Raw genomic sequence first — 21448 nt, 5'->3', positions numbered from 1 at the left:
ATTAAGCCCCCCCCCCACTACCTTTACCCCCTAATTTGAGTACTGTTGCAGAGCTGTGCATGATCCACCCCATTGCCAGCTGGGGGGTGGCGGTGCACAAAATTATGCATAGTGTAGAGAAAGTGAATAGGGACACATTTTTCTTTCTCTCTCATAATTTTTAAACCTGGGGTCATCCCATGAAGGTGATTGGTGGGAGATTCAGGACAGAAGTATTTCTTCCCACAGCGCATAAACTATGGAATCCACTTGCACGAGATGTGGTAATGGCCACGAGTTTGGATGGCTTTAAAAGGGGACTGGGCAAATTCATGGATAAGGCTATCAATGGCTACTAGTCCTGATGGCTATGTGCTACCTCCAATATCAGAGGCAGTATACCTTTGTACATCAGTTGCTGGGGAACATGGGCTGGAGGGCGCTGCTACACTTATGTCGTGTTCGTGGGTTTCGTGTGGGCAGCTGGTTGGCCACTGCGCGGCCAAGATGGACCCTTGGTCTGATCCAGCAGGGTTCTCCTTATGTTATTAAGCCTACCCTAATTCCTAACAGCAACTCCCTCCGAACCCAGGCCCCAGGGCCAGCCGGGGATGGGCTGCTATCTGAAGCAAGGGCGGCGGGGGACCAGTCAGTCAGTCTGCATAAATAACAAGTGAGTGGCTAAAAAGGCAAATCAATGCCGCTTTTGAGGAAGGGGATGAATTAAACGTCCAGCCGCAGAATCTCCTCCTCCGCCGCCCTTTACTCCTTCCCAACGCTTTCCGAGCCCTCTTGCTTCCCATTCACCTCATTACTGAAGATCACCCCCCCCCCCTCTCAAACCTCCGTCATCACGACCCGCACCGTGAGAGAAGTTGCCGGTATCGTTCTTGCAGTAGCCGCAACGGTAGCCGCCATCTCCCCCACAGTACTCCACGATACTGGGCGAACTTCCTCCCACCGCCGCCATCTTGGCCGGCGGCCGGCCTCGAATAACCCCGCGCCCGCAGTTTAGGGGCACCTGGAAGCAGCGGGGCTAGCCGCCGCCATCTTAGCAAAGGGCAAAAGTCTGGGTGGAGCAACGAAGCGGCTACAGTCGCGATAAGGTTTTAGCATTTCTTCCGGATGCAGATTGCAGTTCTTCGAATACTCCATGTGCGGGGCAAAAATGAATAGAAATCAACGTAAGCACCTTGAAAAGGGGCAGGGTTACGGGGTTCTCTTGCATCGCAATTCTTTAAAATATTCGCGCCCTTTACCTAAAAAAGTGAACTACTTAGACAAAGTACATGTCATTCTGTTTGTTTTGTTTTCTGATGGGCTCCTCTGATCTTTTAAAAAGTTGGGACATACGGAGATGCAATGACAAGTTAGTGTGCCACCTGTTGAATGTCTACATATGTTTTAGAAGCACAGGAGTTGCAAGCTCCCTTTCTGATGCAATCTTTTGGAAGCAACAGGTTATTCTACCCAAAGAGCAAAAAAAAAAAAAAAACTACTATAGAGTTGAAGGATTGCCATTAGGTAGAGTGACGCAGCTGATTTGTTAAAATAGGGCAATTAAAATAGGGCAAAAGTTAGTTTATTGCTGCATTTTCACTACTAAAGAGGAGGAGAGGCACTTGTGGGATTTTCTACCACAGGTGCGAAAATAACAACCAGCCTTGGGTACTATGCACCTTGCGGTATCAAGGACGCACGATACTGCCTAACCCTTCGCGTGTAAATCCCACTCCGTCTACTAGGGCTTACTCCCAGGTAAGCAAACCTAGGACTGCAGCCTTGTTTTCGCTTTAAGGCATTTTAAGTGTGGGGAAAGCGGCATATAAAGGATTTAAATACTTAAGATCTGTTCCATAGTCTCCTTTGCATTTTGCGCCCAAGTGTGCACTTCCCTTCAGTGGCTTCCTCTGATTGCCCAATTAAAGTCTGTTTTTTTTCTGCCCCTCTCATATAACCTTACTATAGAGCAAAATTTTGCTTTAAGGAGAATAAACTGAGGGTGCACAATCCTAATACCTGCTTACCTGGGAGAAAGTCCTACAGAACTCAATGGGGTATAGGAAGCTGTTTTATATAGAGTCAGACCACGGGTCCATTTAGCCCAGTAGACACTGACTGGCAGGGGTTCTCCGGGGTTTCAGGCAGGAATTTCCCCAGCCCTACCTGGATATGCTGGAAATTGAACTGGAGGTTCAAAGCAGGTGCCCTACCACTGAGCCACAATCCCTTCCCAATCTTTTGTAAAGACATGTAAAAGATTGCACTCTTGGATTGAGAAGGAAGTGGGAGAATTCCGTTTCTAAATTGTTATTTCTTTACCACATTTCCAAGCAAATTAAACACAGGACAGATTCATATACTAAAAGTGTAATTCCACACATTTGTCAAAATCGAGTCCCACTAGGCTCAGTGGGACTTAGGCTCAGGCACAATTTACTTGTGAGTAAAGCCCAGCAGGACACCTCTCCCCAACCTGGTGCCCCCCAGACGTTTTGGGGCTATAACTCCCAGCATTCCTGACCATTGGCCATACTAGATGGGGCTGATGGGAACTGAAGTCCAAAACAAAACATGGGGAAGGCTGAAGCTGGGCTTATTTTTCGGTAAACTTCAGACTGAATTGTAAATGCTTTTTTACTTCTTTCCTCTCTTGCCTGCTTCCTCATCTAAGTCGTCCTTTTGGGGGGGGGAAAATCTCCGGAGTCCTATCCCAACCAGCCATGAGGGCGCAGGATCGTCCACTGGACCGAACCTAAAACTTGCAGGATTATTTCACAGCAGGACAACGAAAGGGAATCTCTCATGCACCCGCGTTTTGAGATTTTTCTTTCAGGTGGAAGATCCGGAAGCGACCTGCTATTTCGAGGCGTGGGGGAGAAAAGCCTTCATGCACCACGTTTCATTTTTTACTAACAACAGACATGAGCCGACCGTGCCCCGATTTACGAGCATCCTTTGGGAAAAGGCAGGCGGCGCCTTCTTAAGTAAGGGCAAATGGGCGGAGCTCGGGAAACCGGACGGGCAATGTGCGCCGCTTCCGCCATCTTTCTCTCGGGCTGTATTAGACAACCAAGAGGCGAAGAAGACCCCGGCGGGTGAGCTGGCGGCCGGGCCGGGCGCTGTGAGGCGCCTGTCTTTCCGCCAGCGAGGGACGCAGGGAGGGAGCTGGGGAAGTGCCGCTGTCAAGAGCGGCCACGTTATTCCGCCGCACGTCTCGTTCTCCGCACTTACCGCTGGACACTTTCCCCCGGGAAGAGCCGCAGTAGCCGCACCGGTAGCCCGCTCTCGTCCCTTCGTATTGCACTACGGAGTTCATGGTGCCAATGTCCGGCTTCCTCGTCGCCGCTCCCTTCCCGCTCCGGGAGTTGCGGTTGGCTCCCCTCGACACGGGAACAGCCGCGGCCCTGACCCGCACGCAAGCGCCCCTAGCCTTAATGGTCCTCTCGCCTGCCTGCCTGCCTGCCACGTTCGTTGCCCGTGTGTGTGTGTGTGTGAGTGAGAGACTGACTGACTTTCTTGCTCTGGAAGCAGCCTCACAAAATGACTACTAAACGTTCACCTCCAGACACGTGTCTCGGCCTAGCAAATCCTTTTGCGGCGCCCCAGCTCCGGATCTCTTAAGGTGGGCACCGACCACCACCTGTGTCACCATCGCGGCAACGAAAAATCCCAGTAAACTCGTCTTGTCGTCGGCTAGGGAATTTCCACCTTCCCACCGAAAGTCTGTTTAAATTGTTGTTGCTATTATATTATTATTAATACTGCTATTCGTCCCTCCAAGGCGAAGGCTAGCTGACCCTAGAAAGCAATGGAGAAAACCCACGATTTTAGCCAGAGGTGGCTCTATAAAAGGAAGCACTTCTTCCCACGGCACATAGTTAGGCTATGGAATTCAGTACCACAAGGTAGAGTGATGGCCACTAATTTGGATGGCTTTAAACGGGGGTTAAGACAAATTTTTGGAGAAGGCTGTCAACGGCTACTACGTTTAACAGCTATATGCTACTGCCAGTATCAGAAGCAGTAAGCCTATGTACAACAGTTGCTGGGAAATATGGGTGGGAAGGTGCTGTTGTTGTACTCATGTCCTGCTTGTGGGTTCTTGGTCGACAGCTGGTTGGCCACTGTGTGAACAGAATGCTGGACTAGGTGGACCCTTGGTCTGATCCAGCATGGCTCTTTCTATGTTCTGTATTTGGGGCAAATGAGGTAGTGACCCTCCGCCTCTTCCCCACCTACTTGTGGCACAGAAATCCCACCACAACTAGGGATGTCAGAGAATTCCGCGACAGATCTCAGACGTGACTGAACGGACACGAATGAACGACTGAACAACAACACCAAATACTGCACTCAATTGCATGTAGGAGCATTGTGCTCCATTAACTTGTATATCATAAGAATATAAGAGCCATGCTGGTTCAGACCACGGGTACATCTAGTCATTGGTACACTATCCACAGCTAAAGACCTCCATGAGCTCTTTCCTCCTTCCAGCTCTCACAATCTCACCTCCAAACCTCTCTCTCTTCGAGCAGCATTAGGGCCCCAATTTCCTTGGCACCAACTTCCTCAACTCCCTTACAGCTACAGATCAGCCCTGTGTATCTAAGCAGTCAACCCATGCTCACAGTCTAGTCTGCTGTACAGCATAGCCCTAGGTTTGGCAATGAACTGACTTTTTAGCTAACTCCCTACCACTTGAATCCAGTACTTGATGACTACATTCTCCATTTTGATTTTGCTATGTATAGCTTTGGTTATAGTATATGAATTGCGTCCATGCTCGAGTTCATATAGTGCCTTTTGCGACACAGGGAATTCCCAAAAGTAATTGTTGTTCAGTCGTTCAGTCATGTCCGACTCTTCATGACCCCATGGACCATAGCACGCCAGGCCATCCTGTCCTCCGCTCTCTCCCGGAGCGTGCTGAAGTTCATATTCATTGCATCGGTGATGCTATCTAGCTATCTCATCCTCTGCCATCCCCTTCTCCTTTTGCCTTCAATCTTTCCCAGCATCAGGGTCTTTTCCAGGGAGTTTTCACATTAGGTGGCCAAAATATTTGAGCTTCAGTATCTGTCCTTCCAATGAGCAGTCAGGGTTGATTTCCTTTAGGATTGACTGATTTGACCTTCATGCAGTCCAGGGGACTCGTAAGAGTCTTCTCCAGCAACACAGTTCGAAAGCATCAATTCTTCGGCGCTCAGCCTTCCTTATAGTCCAGCTCTCACAGCCATACATTACTACTGGGAAAACCATTGCTTTGATTAGACAGACCTTTGTCAGCCAGGTGATGTCTCTGCTTCTTACTATGCTGTCTAGGTTTGCCATAGCTTTCCTCCCAAGGAGCAAGCGTCTTTTAATTTCATGGCTACAGTCACCGTCTGCGGTGATCTTGGAGCCCAAGAAAGTAAAATCTGTCACTGCTTCCATTTCTTCCCCTTCTATATGCCAGGAAGTGATAGGGCCAGATGCCATGATCTTATGTTTTTTAATGTTGAGTTTCAAACCAGCTTTTGCACTCTCCTCTTTCACCCTCAACAAGAGGCTCTTGAGATCCTCTTCACTTTCTGCCATTAGGGTGGTATTGTCTGCGTGTCTGAGGTTGTTGATAAGTCTCCCGGCAATCTTAATTCCAACCTGTGATTCATCCAACCCGGCGTTTCTCATGATGTACTCTGCATATAAGTTAAATAAGCAGGGCGACAATATACAGCCTTGTCGTACTCCTTTCCCAATTTTGAACCAATCGGTTGTTCCATGTCCGATTCTTACTATTGCTTCTTGACCCTCGTACAGGTTTCTCAGGAGACAGGTAAGGTGGTCTGGTACTCCCATCTCTTTAAGAATTGGCCAGAGTTTGTTGTGATCCACACAAGCAAAGGCTTTAGCATAGTCAATGAAGCAGAAATAGACGTTTTTCTTGAATTCTCTTGCTTTCTCCATGATCCAGCGAATGTTGGCAATTTGATCTCTAGTTCCTCTGCCTCTTCGAAACCCAGCTTGTACTTCCGGTAGTTCTCGTGCTGGCATGTGAAATGAGCGCAATTGTACGGTAGTTTGAGCACTCCTTGGCATTGCCCTTCTTTGGAATTGGAATGTAAACTGACCTTTTCCAGTCTTGTGGCCACTGTTGAGTGTTCCAAATTTGTTGGCATATTGAATGCAGCACTTTAACAGCATCATCTTTTAGGATTTTAAATAGCTCGGCTGGAATACTGTCGTCTCCATTAGCTTTGTTGTTAGTAATGCTTCCTAAGGCCCACTTGACTTCACTCTCGAGGATGTCCGGCTCAAGTTCAGTGACCGCACTATCATGGCTATCAGGGACATTCAGATCTTTCCTGTATAGTTCTTCTGTGTATTCTTGCCACCTCTTCTTAATCTCATCTGCTTCTGTTAGGTCCATGCCTTCTTTGTCCTTTATCATGCCCGTCTTTGCACAAAACATTCCCTTGAGATCTCCAATTTTCTTGAAAAGATCTCTAGTCTTTCCCATTCTATTCTTTTCCTCTATTTCTTTGCATTGTTCATTTAAGAAGGCCTTCTTGTCTCTCCTTGCTATTCTCTGGAACTCTGCATTCAGTTGGATATATCTTTCCCTTTCTCCCTTGCTTTTCGCTTCCCTTCTTTCCTCAGCTACTTGTAAAGCCTCCTCAGACAGCCACTTGGCTTTCTTGCATTTCTTTTTCTTTGGGACGGATTTCGTTGCTGCCTCCTGAACAATGTTACGGACCTCTGTCCATAGTTCCTCAGGCACTCTGTCTATCAGGTCGAATCCCTGAAATCTATTCCTCACCTCCACTGTATATTCATAAGGGATATGATTGAGGTCATACCTGAATGGTTTAGTGGTTTTCCCTACATTCTTCAATTTCAGCCGAAATTTTGCAAGAAGCAGCTCATGATCTGAGCCACAGTCAGCTCCAGGTCTTGTTTTTACTGACTGTATAGAGCTTCTCCATCTTTGGCTGCAAAGGACATAATCAATTTGATTTTGATATTGACCATCTGGTGATGTCCATGTGTAGTCGCCTCTTGTGCTGTTGGAAAAGTGTGTTTATTATGATCAGCATGTTCTCTTGGCAAAACTCTATTAGCCTTTGTCCTGCTTCATTTTGTACACCAAGGCCATGCTTGCCTGTTATCCCAGTGATTTCTTGACTTCCTACTTTAGCACTCCAATCCCCGATGATGAAAAGGACATCTTTTTTAGTGTTAGTTCTAGAAGGTGTTGTAGGTCTTCAGAGAACTGATCAACCTCAGCTTCTTCGGCCTCAGTGGTTGGGGCACAGACTTGAATTACTGTGATGTTGAATGGTTTGCCTTGGATTCGTACTGAGATCATTCTATCATTTTTGAGATTGTACCCCAGGACTGCTTTTCCCACCCTTTTGTTGACTATGAGTGCTACTCCATTTCTTCTAAGGGATTCTTGCCCACAGTAGTAGATATGATGGTCACCTGAATTAAATTCGCCCATGCCTGTCCATTTTAGTTCGCTGATTCCCAAGATGTCGATGTTCAATCGTGCCATCTCATGTTTGACCACCTCCAGCTTACCTTGATTCACTGATCTGACATTCCAGGTTCCTAAACTATATTGTTCTTTACAGCATCGGATTTTCTTTTCACCACCAGACACATCCACAGCTGAGTGTCCTTTCAGCTTTGGCCCAGCCGCTTCACTCTTTCTGGCGCTACTTGGAAATACCCTCTGCTCTTCCCCAGTAGTATATTGGACACCTTCCAACCTGAGGGGCTCATCTTCCGGTGTCATCTCTTTTAGCCTTGTGATATGTTCCATGGGGCTTTCTTGGCAAGAATACTGGAGTGGGTTGCCATTTCCTTCTCCAGTGGACCACATTTTGTCAGAACTCTCCACCATGACCTGTCCGTCTTGGGTGGCCCTGCATGGCATAGCTTATGGCTTCACTGAGTTACACAAGCTCCACAACAAGGCAGTGATCCATGAAGGGGCAAAAGTAATTACAATGTATATTTTTTATCCCTGTGTTAAAAAAAAAGTGTGCGTGTACCATTGTGTCATCTCTGCCAAGACAACTTCTGACCAAGTTCAAAGATCCCTTCAACAGGTATATTTCTGAATATGGGTATGCTTATGCATGCATCCAGAGAAAACATTCAGTAACAAGCACAAAGATCCAAGTAATTTACAGATGGTACTTATAGTGCACTCACAAAACCAAAAAGGTAAATTACGCACAAACATCTGGGATGCCCTTCAAGGGACCACAGGATTGCAACCTTAGGGGGCAATCTACATTACAACTTTAAACTGGTTTCAGACCTGTTTTTAGCGATTACTCTCAATACAGGAATTCTGGGAATTGTAGCTCTAGGAAGAGGGGGCAGGGTCTCTAGCAAAGAATTCTCAGTACCCTCATGAAACTGCAGGATCCCTTTAAATAAACCGGTTTGAAACCAGTTTAAAGTTGTAATGTAGATTGCCCCTTAGTTATGTTATATCCAAATGTAAGAGTTATTTTCAAAACAAACTATCATGCTATTACAACAATGAGAAATTAACTACATTAGGCGAACACTAAAAAAAATCCAGATTAACACAAAAAAGTGACTCAAACTATTTTGAAATTATGAAGCTTTTAAAAACAAACTGCCCATTGCAAAACATTGTACTCAGCACATAGTAATCTGCAACATGATTCCATGGATTCAAAAAGGGCCTTAGTCTTGAATTCAGAGGGAAATTTCCCTCCAACTTCCAAGCAACACAGTCAAAAGCCACTAGATGAATGACTTGGTTCTCGAAGAGCTGTTTCTCACAGGTATGGCACTTCAGACTTCTTCCATTCACCAGGAACAGCCTTTGAATGCAACACAATTGCATATAGATGTGTATCTTGAGATGCAGAGGCGACAAGACAGTGAGGCACTTATTCAGCTTGATGCATAGGTTTTATGATGCAGAAAGGTGGATGTATCAAGCTTGCCTTTTACTCTTGCATTTCCTATCCTTCCCCGCTTTTCCCACTGTTGTAGACAAAGTTCAAGATCTGATGATGCTAAGCCAGCACAAATACCTTTGATTAACATAGATAGAAGTTTCCCCCATTGCACTAATTTATAATTAACTTGTACTGAACACTGTAGATTAAAATGCAAAGGAGCTTAGATGGGGCAATTCTAAACCTTTAAATGAATGGATGACAGAGAACAGAAATGCAAAAGGACACAACCTTTAATATCAAATTAATTTGCTGTTACAGCATATAAACCATACTGTATGTTGTATAATACAATATCATCAACCGGAAATAAACTCCAAAAACACTTCCCTTATTCAAGCAAATAAACCATACTTAAAACAGGAAGGCTTAGCTAATCTCCATTCTGCCATGGCTTAGCTAATTTCCACTCTGCCATTCTCCTGGTCAAACATCATCAGGAAACTGGTCAGCGCTTTAGGATACCTGCATTAAAAAAATGAAAAAGGTTAAGACTCGCTGTGGACAACTAGAATACAACTCACTACAAAGCAAACTTTATTATGTTTGAAAGTAAGCAAGAGTGTCATCACAAATAGCATAAAATAATTCTGTGGTTAGGTGCCTTACATTCACACTGGCTCCATTTCATGCGTCAGTGAGGCAGGTGGAATCATGGGTTGTGAAATTTCAAAAGTCTCCACAGTCATCTGGGAAAAGAGAAGAATTGGCTTTGTTTAAATTTTTTTTAAAATGTTTGTTTAATTCATCATCTATATAAAAATATGCATTAACAAACATTCTGCCTTTTTATATAGCATCACCTAAACATACTAGGTTCTTAAAAGTAGAATTGTTGCCCAACTTCCATCACCAGTTAGCAAAAATATTTTATCTTATCACTAATAATATCACTTATTAAACCTCACCATAATTCAGTGTAAGACTTCGCAACACAAAGTAGAACAGACAAATCTTTAGCAATACAGTATGAAATACTGTTATTTGCAAATAACCATTACTACTTTACCATCTCAGTGGTGTCATTTTAGGCCAAGTGGAATCATGACATTAAACACAACACTGGATCCTACACTTAAGCAATGTTGTATATGCTTTAAAAGGGAGAGTGTGCAGGATTTTAAGGAGAAAGAGGAAAAAATGGGTTTCGCATTTTCTTCCAAGCAACATAGGTAGGAAACTGGCTTTACCTATTTTTATGTACTAGTGACACAGCTATATCTTTTAAGTCACAGAAACATGGTTCTATAATATAGATTACAGGTCTCATTGTAACAATAGTTTCATTATACCTGCCATTCTTGATAGCTCATTGATATAACTGCTTGTTTCCGCACTTGAGAATCCTGGCCATTTTCTCCATCTTTTGGATTTAAAGGCTCTATCAAAATATCACATTTTAAAAACTTGTTTAAATCTTTTTAAATAGAAAAAGCCAATAAGCTAAAGCAATACAACATACATGTATGCACGCTTAGTCAAATTTAGAGCAATAAAGTGTTAACAATTCTTTAAAAATTTACCTATTACAGGAAGCTTGTCCTGATCTAGAGTTATTCTTGCATGTCCATCCTACAAGAAACACAGCTCGATTTACCAAGAAGGTAGCAAGAACTACTCAAACATAAGTGATACACAAGAATCTGAAATGTGGCAGGTTACTCAGAAATCATCATTTCCATAATGAGAATAAGCTTCTCCCCCTTCCTTCTCTTCCTCTAATGTATAAGAAAGGATTAAAAGCTTCCACTTGCAATGTTAAGCCACAGTTCTCATTATGCTCAAGCTTGGGAGCTGTGGATTCTTTACTCTATGGTTAGTAAGAACAAGCCTAGATAATCCATATTGAAAAGACTTAAGAATCAGGCCATGTTCCCTACGATTCCCAAGTCTTGATTTCAAAACCCATTGGATGACTGCAAGAATGCAGATTCGGAGATATGGTTCAATATTAAATAGGGTTTCAGGATCAGGAGTGTAGGCACCACATGAGCAAATTACACAGTTTGGAATTACATGCAACTGTCACCAACCCAGCTTAAACTTACACTGGCTAAATTATTAAATTAACTTTGACACCCAATTGAAAAATGATATTACAAAATTTATAATTTGTGCTAGCAATGTAACTCCACTAGCGGAAATGACGCACTAACAGAAACCAAGTTTGGAAGTCTGCACAAGTGAAGTTGCACTTGCAGAACCACTTGCAGATTTTAGGTTTACAAAGTGGGTCACTAGCGCTTGTGCAATGTGAAAAAAGCAGTGGAGTTCTGCTAGTACAGCAATTTCTGTTAGTGATACATTGGATTTAGGCCTTAGGAAGCATACCCGTTTTCATTTTAACAGGAGTTGGTAATAGTCACATCTAGTACAGAAATGGAGATGTTTATACAGAAGGGAAGGCACATAAAAATCACTTGGCCTGTTTCAATTTCTAGTGTGCTGCAGCTCAAAAGCGTTCCATATTTGGGATTACCAGTCACAGAACACAAGGATCAGGCTCAAAACTGTGACTTAGCAACTTATGGTCATACAAACTATTTGTTACATGTAGCTAAAGTAAGAACTGACTTACTTTAGCAGCCCTCCAAGATTAAAAAAAAAAAATGCAAGTCCTGTGCTTCTTTATACATCTGCCTCAGAGTAAATTAAAAACAATGGCAATTATATGTTGCACTAACAAGAAGGTATGAAAATATACTTTGCTTTATAACTGATAAACATTAAGACTTCAAAATGTTTCTCCTTACCTTAATTAGGAATGATACATGAAACATGTTTTCCACAGTTCGTGCGAAAGAATTTGGATCAGTTACAAACTCAAGGAAGGATATTGGAGTTTCAGCTATAGAAATAAGAACATAATAAGAACATTTTGTGCTACTGTTATGATTTCTCTACCTCATTCCTCTTTTGTCTTCCTTTATCATCATGCACCAACGTATATACCTCTAAAATTTAGGAGATTTTTCTCTAATTCCATTATTTCCTTTGTACTGTTTTGTTTAGAGGGCAGATGCAAACAGTTCCCAATACAAATCCTTGGAGGTACATACAATCTGAACCATGCGTCACACATAGAAAGGTATTATAATGGAGGACTGCAAGCAGATCAACAACATTTTGATTGTATTGTTTTATCATTGTTTTATAGTTTTAATTTTCCCTAAAATTAACTAACAGCCACAGCTAGTCTCTTCGGCTCAGATATTTCTGTTTCTAAAGCTGTCCTTCATTCTGCAATGGGGAAAGTCGTAATATTGCATTTTCCCTCTCCCAATCACCAGGGCTAGTCTTAAAGGAGCAAGGAGAGATCTAACTGGACCCACAAGATGTCACATATATACTTACGATCTTCTGCGTAATAGGCTTGTAAGAATCCCAAGATTCTCTCTACTTCTTTTTCTGTAGCTTCTTGATAAGATTCTTCCATTTTCTTCAACTAAAACAATTAAACAAATTAACAAGTTATCATTCATCAACTACATGCAATAGTAACTAGCATTCTCCGCTCGCCTATTCTCCTTCCTCACATAGGTCAAGGAAAGAAAGATGTTGTAACTATCATTAAAACTACTTTTATTGTGTTATCAAATGCAAGAGTTATCACAAAATTCAAGTTTATAATTTAAATACTGTTGTAGGAATTAAACATTTGAAGCTTCAGTCTGTGAAAAATTCTCTTCAGGTGCACTTAGTTTCTAGTGAGAGGCAAGTATGTGCAAGTACAGAAGCACGACCTGAAGTCTTACTGCTAATATGCAGGAAAGCTACCACAGAGCGCTCAAACATAGCGCTCAAACATAACTTTCCCTTCAAACACCGGTTTGAAGGGAAAGTTTTCAGTTTGTCCTAAAAGGGCTTTACACATATTTTACAAAGCCCAATACTCTGTCACATCAATACATGATGTTTCCTACTTGTGGATAACGTAATTGTAGGGAGAGTAAATTACACCCTGCTCCAGTAAGGCTGATCTGAGCTTCTGCATGATCAGTCATTTGCACTGGGTCCTACCATTTACAAAAGATAACTTGTCATGGATATGAGTTTATGCTTGCAGTCTATTCTGTTACAATACTGTGAATTTCAATCTGAAATATTTCCAAGTTAAAAAAAATGCAGCCTTAAGTTTCCTGAATCACACACGCAGGTACAGACCTGTGCAGGCATTGCTCTTCCTTCATCTGACCCCGCCTTCTTCCGTGACCTCTCAATTTGTGGCCTCTCGACAGGAGGATCAGCGGTAAAAGTTCCCAACCTAATCCATTAAAAACATAACACTTATGCAACATTCCAATTTGTTTTAAGACCTCATAATGCAACTTCTACTTTCTAGTAGGGCTAGAAAAAATTACATGCATCTGGTCACACGAGCTTCAAAAAAATGTGATGCTGGACCCTGAAAAATTAAATTTTCTCTCAGCTCCATACAAAGTTGAATCCTTTGCAATTAGAGTTACAATTCATCATTCATTTGGTTGCCTGTGGAGTTAAAATTGCATCCAGGTGTGTAAAAATGAGCCCACGTCAGCTGCTCTGAACTGCACACATTCTTCACACTTCCTACAAGCTGTAGAATGCTATTGGCTAGAAGCGATACAAGGAGAGCCTCATACAAGGTCTCCATAGCACACCTCTGTGCAAACAAAAGAATGAGTATTGGGCTCTCTTCCTTTCCATAACTGCAGTCTTGACAGAATGTCTTTTTCCCATTGCAGAAGAAATCGGGGATGAAGGCAATTCCTTGCCCTAGTTTAGCCTGGCTGGAAGCAGCCACCTTGCCCCAGCACAGTCTCTTAACGTCACATCTGTCTTGGCACATGTTCCTGAGGAAGCAGGATAAAAAGGGCAAGACAGTAAAAAGTCTCCAGTCCCTTCCTCCCTCCATCTCAAGAAGGCTACTGGCCCATTGAAACCTGACAGATGAGGACCCAAATGCTGTGTTCCCTTGGGTGAGTGCTCAGGCAGCATTCTAAGGGCATATGGGATCCATTCCACTGGCCATTTGAACTTGGAATAAGGGATTCCAGCCAGATCTGCACTCAGTCCAAAAAGGTTCAGTGTAGTACATGTAGTGCTGGGGACAGGACTGTGGAGAGCACAGTAGATAGCGGGCAAACACCTTCCAAATAACTGCTTACAAAACGGCCTTAAACATGTAATAATTGCTACTATGAATCAAATATTTTTCTAGACCCACCTTCAAGTCATATTATGCTACTCAAATCCCAAACATTAAATCCTCTACAGAATAGCACTTGTGAAACATGTCACACCGGATGAATTTGAAGGAAGCCTCAAATAAACTTACATGAAGTGGAAAACCGGTGCTCTTCTGAAGTATTTTTTGGCTTCTTCACCAAGTTTATGCCAAGCATTACTTGGTAAAAATCCACCAGCAACCTGCTCCTCTTCACTATCACTTCCTTCCCTTTCCAGACGGTTTAAGCCCATAAACGTTAACTAGGGAACAAAGGTATTGTGAATTTTTGCTGTAAGTGGAAACTGATATTACGTCACCATGAGATAAGAGCCCACTTTCTAGAAAAAAAGATGTATGAAGGGAATATTAAGTTAGATGCTCCAGGCAAGAGAGGCAGATCCATTTTTTGTTCTTTTCCCCTAATAGTAAACCTTATCACCAGCTTCCTAATTCCATCTGAGGATTGTGCAATGTTGTGCCTCTGTCTGTAGCACCAACTGGCCAAAAAAGCCTAAAGGCAGCTGTATAGTGAAGCCAAAAGAGATTTTGTCCACTCTCCAAACCCTGACAGTATGGTACATATAAATTTATTTAACTGTTTGGTCTCAAGGGGCACCAGGCAACAACTGCTGTTGGAGCAGAAGTGCATGTTAGCAAATTAACCCTGCAACAGGCAAGGTTTACAACTGTGCCAGATACCGCCCAATATACCAAGGTAATACTGAAATGCCATACACACATATTAACTTGTTGTCTCAAGCCACTGAGATCACTACACTGTTTTGATATGGCCACACACAGGGTAGCCTAAGTAACAAAATTGCGATCTTGTCTGATTTCGGAAGCTAAGCAGGGTCAGCCCTGATTAGTACTTGGATGGAAGACCGCCTGGGAATCAGGCTTCCTGCACTGAGCAGGGGGCTGGACTCGATGGTCTTGTAGGCCCCTTCCAACCCTATGATTCTATGATTCTAAGACTTCTGCAATCCCATACAAGTGTACCATAGACTTCTGCAATCCCATACAAGCCATGGCACTGGGCACAGAATTTGATTACCCAAGTATCACAGCTTACATTTAAAATAAGCAGAAAGTTTCTAGCTTCTGTAGCTGTATAGGTGGGATGTAAAATACATGAGCAATGCTTAGGGATCTTACTCATTTACCACTCTTATTTAGAGGATCCTCTTTGGCTTCTGATCCTCCCTCTCCATGACTAGCAAAACAGAAACAAAATTAACAAGAGAAGTCTGCATAACTCAGAATTAAGCAGGGTTCAGAATTGAGCTTTTCTTGATGCATAATTTAGGTTGTGTTAGTGGACAACTGATTTGTTCATTGTTTTAGGCACAGAGGCTGAGTCCAGACATAATGTAAAACCCTGGTTTGTGCTAACCATAATTAAGAACCCACACCATAGTTTGTGCTTCCAGATGTACAACAGTCAAACAATGGTTTTGAGCCACCAGTTTGTTTTCCATCTACTTATGACTCACGTTTCATAAGTTCACTCTCATCTACATGATGGTGGCCTCTTGAGGCGTAGCAATGGCTCTGAACTGTAAATTCAGTCTTAATAACAAAACAGAGTTAGAACAAACTGTGCTTTGAAAATCAGCTTCAAAGTGTGGTTTCAGACCCTGGTTTGTCTGCCCAAAGCAAACCCTGGCTTGTGGGCAAGCTTGTTTTCAAATGTTGAAAAGAACCATGGTTTAACTAAACAAACCATGATTTTGCATTACATCTGAACCCAGAATGACCCACTTCACACAAACAACTCATGGTTTGTTTACCATGTGTTTGTGAGCACGTGGGAGAGAGCAGGCTGGTTCCCTTCTGCTTTCAATTAACAACCCAGGAATGGAGTGTTTCTGGGTTTTGCCGGGTTTACACATCACAAAACTTCTGCTCCTGGGTTGTTACTTGAAAGCAGAAGTAGTGAGTGGGTGGGAGGCAGGACACTCACTCCCACCAATTTGTGGGTTAAACAACCCAGGAACTGGCTGTAACCTTTGAACTGGCTCATTATGTTCTACCCAACTAACCAAATCTGGCATTTCAGACTGCAAGGTTTATGGAGTTAAGTACACTTTTAAACACCGCTGCTAATACTGAAACATTTTAAAACCTGCTCATGTGATGTAATTCTAGAAAGAATTTTGCTAATAAGCTGTAGGTTACCCAAAATAAAGTGAAAGAACTCCTATGTAGTGACTCTTAAAAACAGAATAATCTTATATTACTACACAACTAATCACTGCAAACTTACTAAATCTTCAGCAAATGCAGATGGATCAAATACTGTCATATCTGAGTGCAACTGGCTTGCTTTTTCCTTTCCTAGATTTGAAGCCAAAACTAGGAACTGAGCATCCAAAGCAGCCTCCCTTGCCCGGCACACTGTTATGAAAGAAGAAAGATATTTTGCTACTGTCAACGGCAAATTAAAGACAAAAATTATTTTATTTTCATTACCACCCAATTTTTGAAGAATGTCTGCTGCTCCTAAGAGCCCTAGGTTTTATGGTCTGAAGTAATACTCATTTAAGTATTCAGTAAGATATATTAGATCAGGAAATTGTGGGAGATCCAACCCATGTCTGCCTCTAAGTTTAAAGCTAGGACGTAACTTCCTAATGTCACATATTCTGAATGGAATTAACTATGCTACATAAGGGCTGCTGAAACCTATTATGTTCTATGTCATCACCTGCATATTTCTAAAAAGAAGCTGTTAGACTCCTTATTTAACAAGATGCAGCACTGGCCATCTCATCAAAATAATTTTGATTGAATGACAATGTCAGACATGTTACTTTTAAGAATACATGATCTCCTGTACAAGTCTAGGAATTTTTTGTAGATTATAATATGTAAACTACAAAGGTGTCAAATTGATTTATTATGGTTCAGACTGATTTTATTATTTTACTGATACATGTTTTTGAATGATTGTATTTATAACAATGTGACAGCTTGATGGTACAACAGAACTTGACTTAATATTATTGGGATCTATTATCTATCTTAGGACCTGTTCAGAAGATACTCTCCTGGGAGAGACTAGGAGCGGGCCTCAGACTGACGCACCCAAACCATATTCTCCTTGCCACAAGAACTGAAAGCCAAGATTCATAGTTATTTGAACAGAGGATTTTCCTAATCCTGGAAGATTAACTCTTTAAACTGCAGGTGGAAAAGTATCAAGTATCACTATTGTATTAACACTACCCAGCTCCAAGATTTCTAATCATCTTTCTCAGAAGCCTCATACACATATTTGAACAAAAGCAGCAACAGGATGGATCTTTTGGAACACAACAGGGAAGGCTGCAGAGAGTTGAACCTATCTTATCACCTCCCTTTGGGACCTCCCAGATAGGAATGGGTGGAACCACTCAAGAGCAGTATCAAGAACACCAACCAACTTCCACAGCCATGTTCCCAATATCTTATCAACTGTGTCAGAGTTAAGATCAATAGGGCACAGCAGCCCCAATCATCTCTTGGTGGAAGTCATCAACCAAGCGACAACTGCACTCTCAGTGCCATCCCCAGGCTAAAAGGTGATAGCATGAAGTTGTGCCTAAAGCATTCAGGCAAGCAGTTACTCAGCAACCTTCCCAAATAAAGGAAAGGCTAAGATGGGGCATTAATCAGCCAGGGAATCTGTATCCAGACTGGAATTTATCTTATAAAAAATGAGCCTGAAAAATTGCAGATTTGAATTGCAGACTCAAAAATTGCAGACTCATCCTCAGACAGTAATAGGACCATTTTTCCCCTACTAGATTTCACCAGCCAGGTATCCTACTTTGAAGCTGTTACCTTAATACTGCAAAGCACATCTTCTCCAAGCAAAACAGAATACAACTAATCCAAAAAAAGGGTACAAGATAGAATCTTTGAAGCCTCAAGATTTGAGACTATGCTTAAACTGGCAGCTCCACACCAATCGAACTAAGCCCAAGTAGTTTTGTCTTTGATGTGCATGGCAAATTCATCTCAACAGGGGAGAAAGTTATTACCATCCAGAGCAGGACAACCATTTGCAAGTACAACACAACAGCAGCAAGAGAGAAAACCACTTTACTGCTGTCACCACCATGACACATTTTAAATATGATTTATGCTGCAACTGAAAGGTTTCAGCAGGAGCTGAGAGCTACTTGTATTCTCCATCTCGGTTATCTCTGTGTAAGAGATAATTGGTCTGTGAAGCCTGCAAGACCCCATTCTTAGCTTTCTGTCTGGCACACTTCAGCCTGGCCTGGGAGGGCCTTGACTGACTCCAGCTACAAAGGCTGCTGCTGAACTAATGACTTTAGGACAGAACTGTTATGCACCAATTGGTTTTCTATAGTTATATTTTGATGGATTGTTTAATGGATTGTTATAACTTTACTGTTGATTTCTGCATATTACTATTATATTTTGTCAGTGTTTATGTAAACACTGGGCACTGAATATAGAAAGGTGATACATAAACAAAATTGACACTGACATTTGTAAATCAAAGATAAAAAGATTCTAGGCAATGGGAGTTGCCATGTCATGGGCCTTATCAACCTTCTGTTCAACAGTTCGGGGGCCCTTACCCAATAGCTGTCGAAGTCAGTGGAAGTAGCCGCCAGAAACATTCTTACTGCTAGTACAACTACAGTAGTTATGCTGTGTATCAGTGACACTATCAACAGGGAGAGAACCAGAGGAAAAGAGGAAGGGTATAACTATATTTCAGAAAAGAGACTGCATTTTAAACGTCTTTTGATTAGAGATTTGAAGGCCAGAGGAAAAAAAACATTTCCTCCCTGCTTTTTCTGGGCATTCACATCACTACTCTTCAAGCTTTTGGAAGAATACAGGCTACAATCAGGATCCTTGGAAGAACATGAGAAGGTGAAAGACTACTTAAAGCTTGTCTCATCATTATACCAACTTCAATATATTCTCTAAGTGTGCTGATGTGCATTACTTCCTTGATTTTTTCTTTATTTCAAGCACACTTTCCAGATGGGGCGAGGGGGAGTAAAGGCAAACACAATGATAAATATTCTGGGCAATTCCTTACCTCCAGTAAACAATTTATTAGCATCTTCCAGAGCCTCTGTCAGTTTATCATTTCTGGTGCTCACCATCATTTCACGATTATCTAGAAAAAGAATCAAATATATGCAATGCATACCTTTAAGGCCAAAAAATAAAATAAAACTAACATATAACTAAGGAAAACTAAGTCAAAAATTAATGCAAGACAGTTAGTACACCTGAACTACAATTGGCTTAATACACCTGAACTACAATTGGCTTAAACCTCTACTAGTTCCAACAATAACAGGTCTGAAGTTATCAGTGTAACAGCATCAGCATTTAGAACAGGCTTTGAAACAGAAATGCCAGTATTTCCTTCATCTAAGGGTGAAGCCCTTTAAGTAATTATAATGAGAACTGCTGCTAAGGTAAGGTGGGTAGATGATACCTAGACAGAGAGATTGCACTGGATTTTTTTTCTTTGTGGGGAGAACAAAGAGGAATAAATGAATAAAGAGGAACAACTGGGAAGCAACAGGAAGGCACTATCTCATATAGGTAAGCCAAAAGAAGAAATCTGGAAGGATCTGTGCCATTTACATGTCATGAGAGTATCTGAATGAGAACATGAGAAGAGAGGCAAATGGAAAAACTGAAAGGGTGTGATTTAATTTGTGTTATTTTATTCTAGTAAACTGAGTAAATAAGGCAAGCGCAATAAAGAAAAATCTTGTGAGAAGACTGAAAGCAAACAAAGAGTTCAGGCAACACTATTTTATTTGTGATGACACAAATACAAGTAAGAAGTGGCCAATGGCTACTACAGACCAAATGAAAACCAAAATGGGAAGGGGGGAAGAGAACAGGGAAAATACATCTCTGGACAACTCTAGATCACTCACTCTCAAAGATTTTGGGAGCGCAATCCTATGCACATTTAGACAGAAAAAAGCCCTACAACTCCCAGCATTCCCCAGTCAGCATGGCCAGCTGGAGAATGCTGGGAGTTGTAGGGCTTTTTCTGTTTAAGCGTGCACAGGATTGCACCCTTGGTTTCTTCGCCACACTCCTACTGATTAGGCAACAACAGAACAGCAGATTTTGGCACCCTTTCCAAAGGGAGAAAGTGACACCGCTACATCATAACCCACTCTGCTTTCCCTTCCCCTTTAACACCCCAGTAGACACAAGGCCATTGGCCTCACTTCAACATCTGTGGAGGAAGAGGGAAGCACTTTCGGAACCCATTTACAAGGGACACTTAGAACGTCAATCAGATAGGTTTAAAATGAGGTGTCTGATGCAGACAGCTTTGTTACTTACTGGGTCGCTTTACGTGCACTGGCAGCGAGTGCCATTTCCTTTACCCACAATAGCGTTAACTTATCAAGAGGATTTCTGAAGTGTTCCCGTTCTCGTATGTGCTGTTTAATGACTTACATCGTAACGACCATTGGCTATAAACATTAAAATTGATCTGGCCGTCCGTCACTTCTGACCATCCATCACCCTTTCCCGGAGGGAGCGACGGCGCGGAGAGGGCGATGACACCCGGCCGTGACTCATTTGTGACTCCCAGAGAGGGCCGGGACCAAATGGGCGAGAGGAGCGGGGAAGAGGAACCTGGCCCCTGGGGCAGCTACGCCCATCTGCCCTGCCTACTGCCCCCGCATCCCGGGGGAAGGGGCACCTACGCTGGACGGTGGAGATCAGGTCCCGGTACTGCTGGCGGAGCAGCCGCCGCGTCGTCTCGTCAGTCTCGCTCTCAGGGGCTCTCCCGTCCGAAGGCCCCGGGGCGGCTCCTCCTCCTCCCTCCTTTTCTTTTCCTTCGTCGCTGTATCCGCCCCCGTCGCCATCCCCCACCCGACCCCGGCCCTCCTTAGCCGACTGGCGTCGACCACGGCCGCGGGCCTTGCTGGGAGCGGCGGGCGAGGCGAGCGGTCGGCTTCGGGGGCGCCAAGACGCGTCATCGTTGCCGCCGCCAGCCTCGGCCATGGCTCTGTCCCTCGACGCCGCTCTCGCCGCGCACACGGGGAAAGAGGGCGGGGACTGAGGGCACGCCATGGACGACGCAGGCCGAGGACGGAGCACACTTCCGGCTGAACACGAAGGCCGTCCTCAGCCGCGATTTCCTACGGGAGCTGAGCGGCGTCGCTCTATTGTGGGAGCAGCTCTATGGCGGAAGCCTCATATACTTTGCGTTGGGCGTAGTCGCTGGAAAGCCAATTCAGTT

At 43.1% G+C, this 21448-nt stretch overlaps 2 protein-coding genes across 20 annotated transcripts in view; both read right to left on the bottom strand.

Annotated features, from left to right (window-relative positions):
• The window catches only part of ATE1 (arginyltransferase 1), a 102928-nt gene extending 99113 nt beyond the window's left edge, over nucleotides 1-3815 (bottom strand). For 11 of the 19 annotated variants that reach the window (XR_014789457.1, XM_084846025.1, XM_084846030.1 and 8 more), the window contains exon 1: nucleotides 823-959. Coding sequence is in view for 18 of the 19 variants with exons in the window: in XM_084846025.1 (XP_084702151.1) it covers nucleotides 823-949 (127 nt within the window). In the remaining variant the exon portion in view is untranslated. Of the gene's footprint in view, nucleotides 1-822; nucleotides 960-3213 lie in introns of those variants that run through there. The other 8 variants (XM_084846026.1, XM_084846033.1, XM_084846031.1 and 5 more) reach the window with 4 other exon arrangements.
• Nucleotides 3816-9190: 5375 nt separating this feature from the next.
• Nucleotides 9191-21244, bottom strand: NSMCE4A (NSE4A component of SMC5/6 complex). Its single transcript, XM_084846044.1, has 11 exons — nucleotides 20910-21244; nucleotides 19256-19336; nucleotides 16454-16584; nucleotides 14293-14444; nucleotides 13140-13239; nucleotides 12330-12420; nucleotides 11729-11823; nucleotides 10499-10547; nucleotides 10268-10356; nucleotides 9585-9664; nucleotides 9191-9440 (listed from the first exon to the last, which is right to left on the bottom strand). Exons 1-10 carry the CDS (start codon nucleotides 21208-21210, stop codon nucleotides 9587-9589), a joined length of 1167 nt encoding a protein of 388 aa, XP_084702170.1. The 5' UTR covers nucleotides 21211-21244; the 3' UTR covers nucleotides 9191-9440; nucleotides 9585-9586.
• Between the last annotated feature and the right edge of the window lie 204 nt (nucleotides 21245-21448).

Source organism: Heloderma suspectum, chromosome 3 (assembly GCF_057233095.1).
Source record: "Heloderma suspectum isolate Gila_16-S chromosome 3, 16-S_ref, whole genome shotgun sequence".
In the NCBI taxonomy this organism is placed as follows: Eukaryota; Metazoa; Chordata; class Lepidosauria; order Squamata; family Helodermatidae; genus Heloderma; species Heloderma suspectum.
Note: the sequence above shows the minus strand (reverse complement) of the source record. Positions and strands in the feature narration are given on the sequence as shown.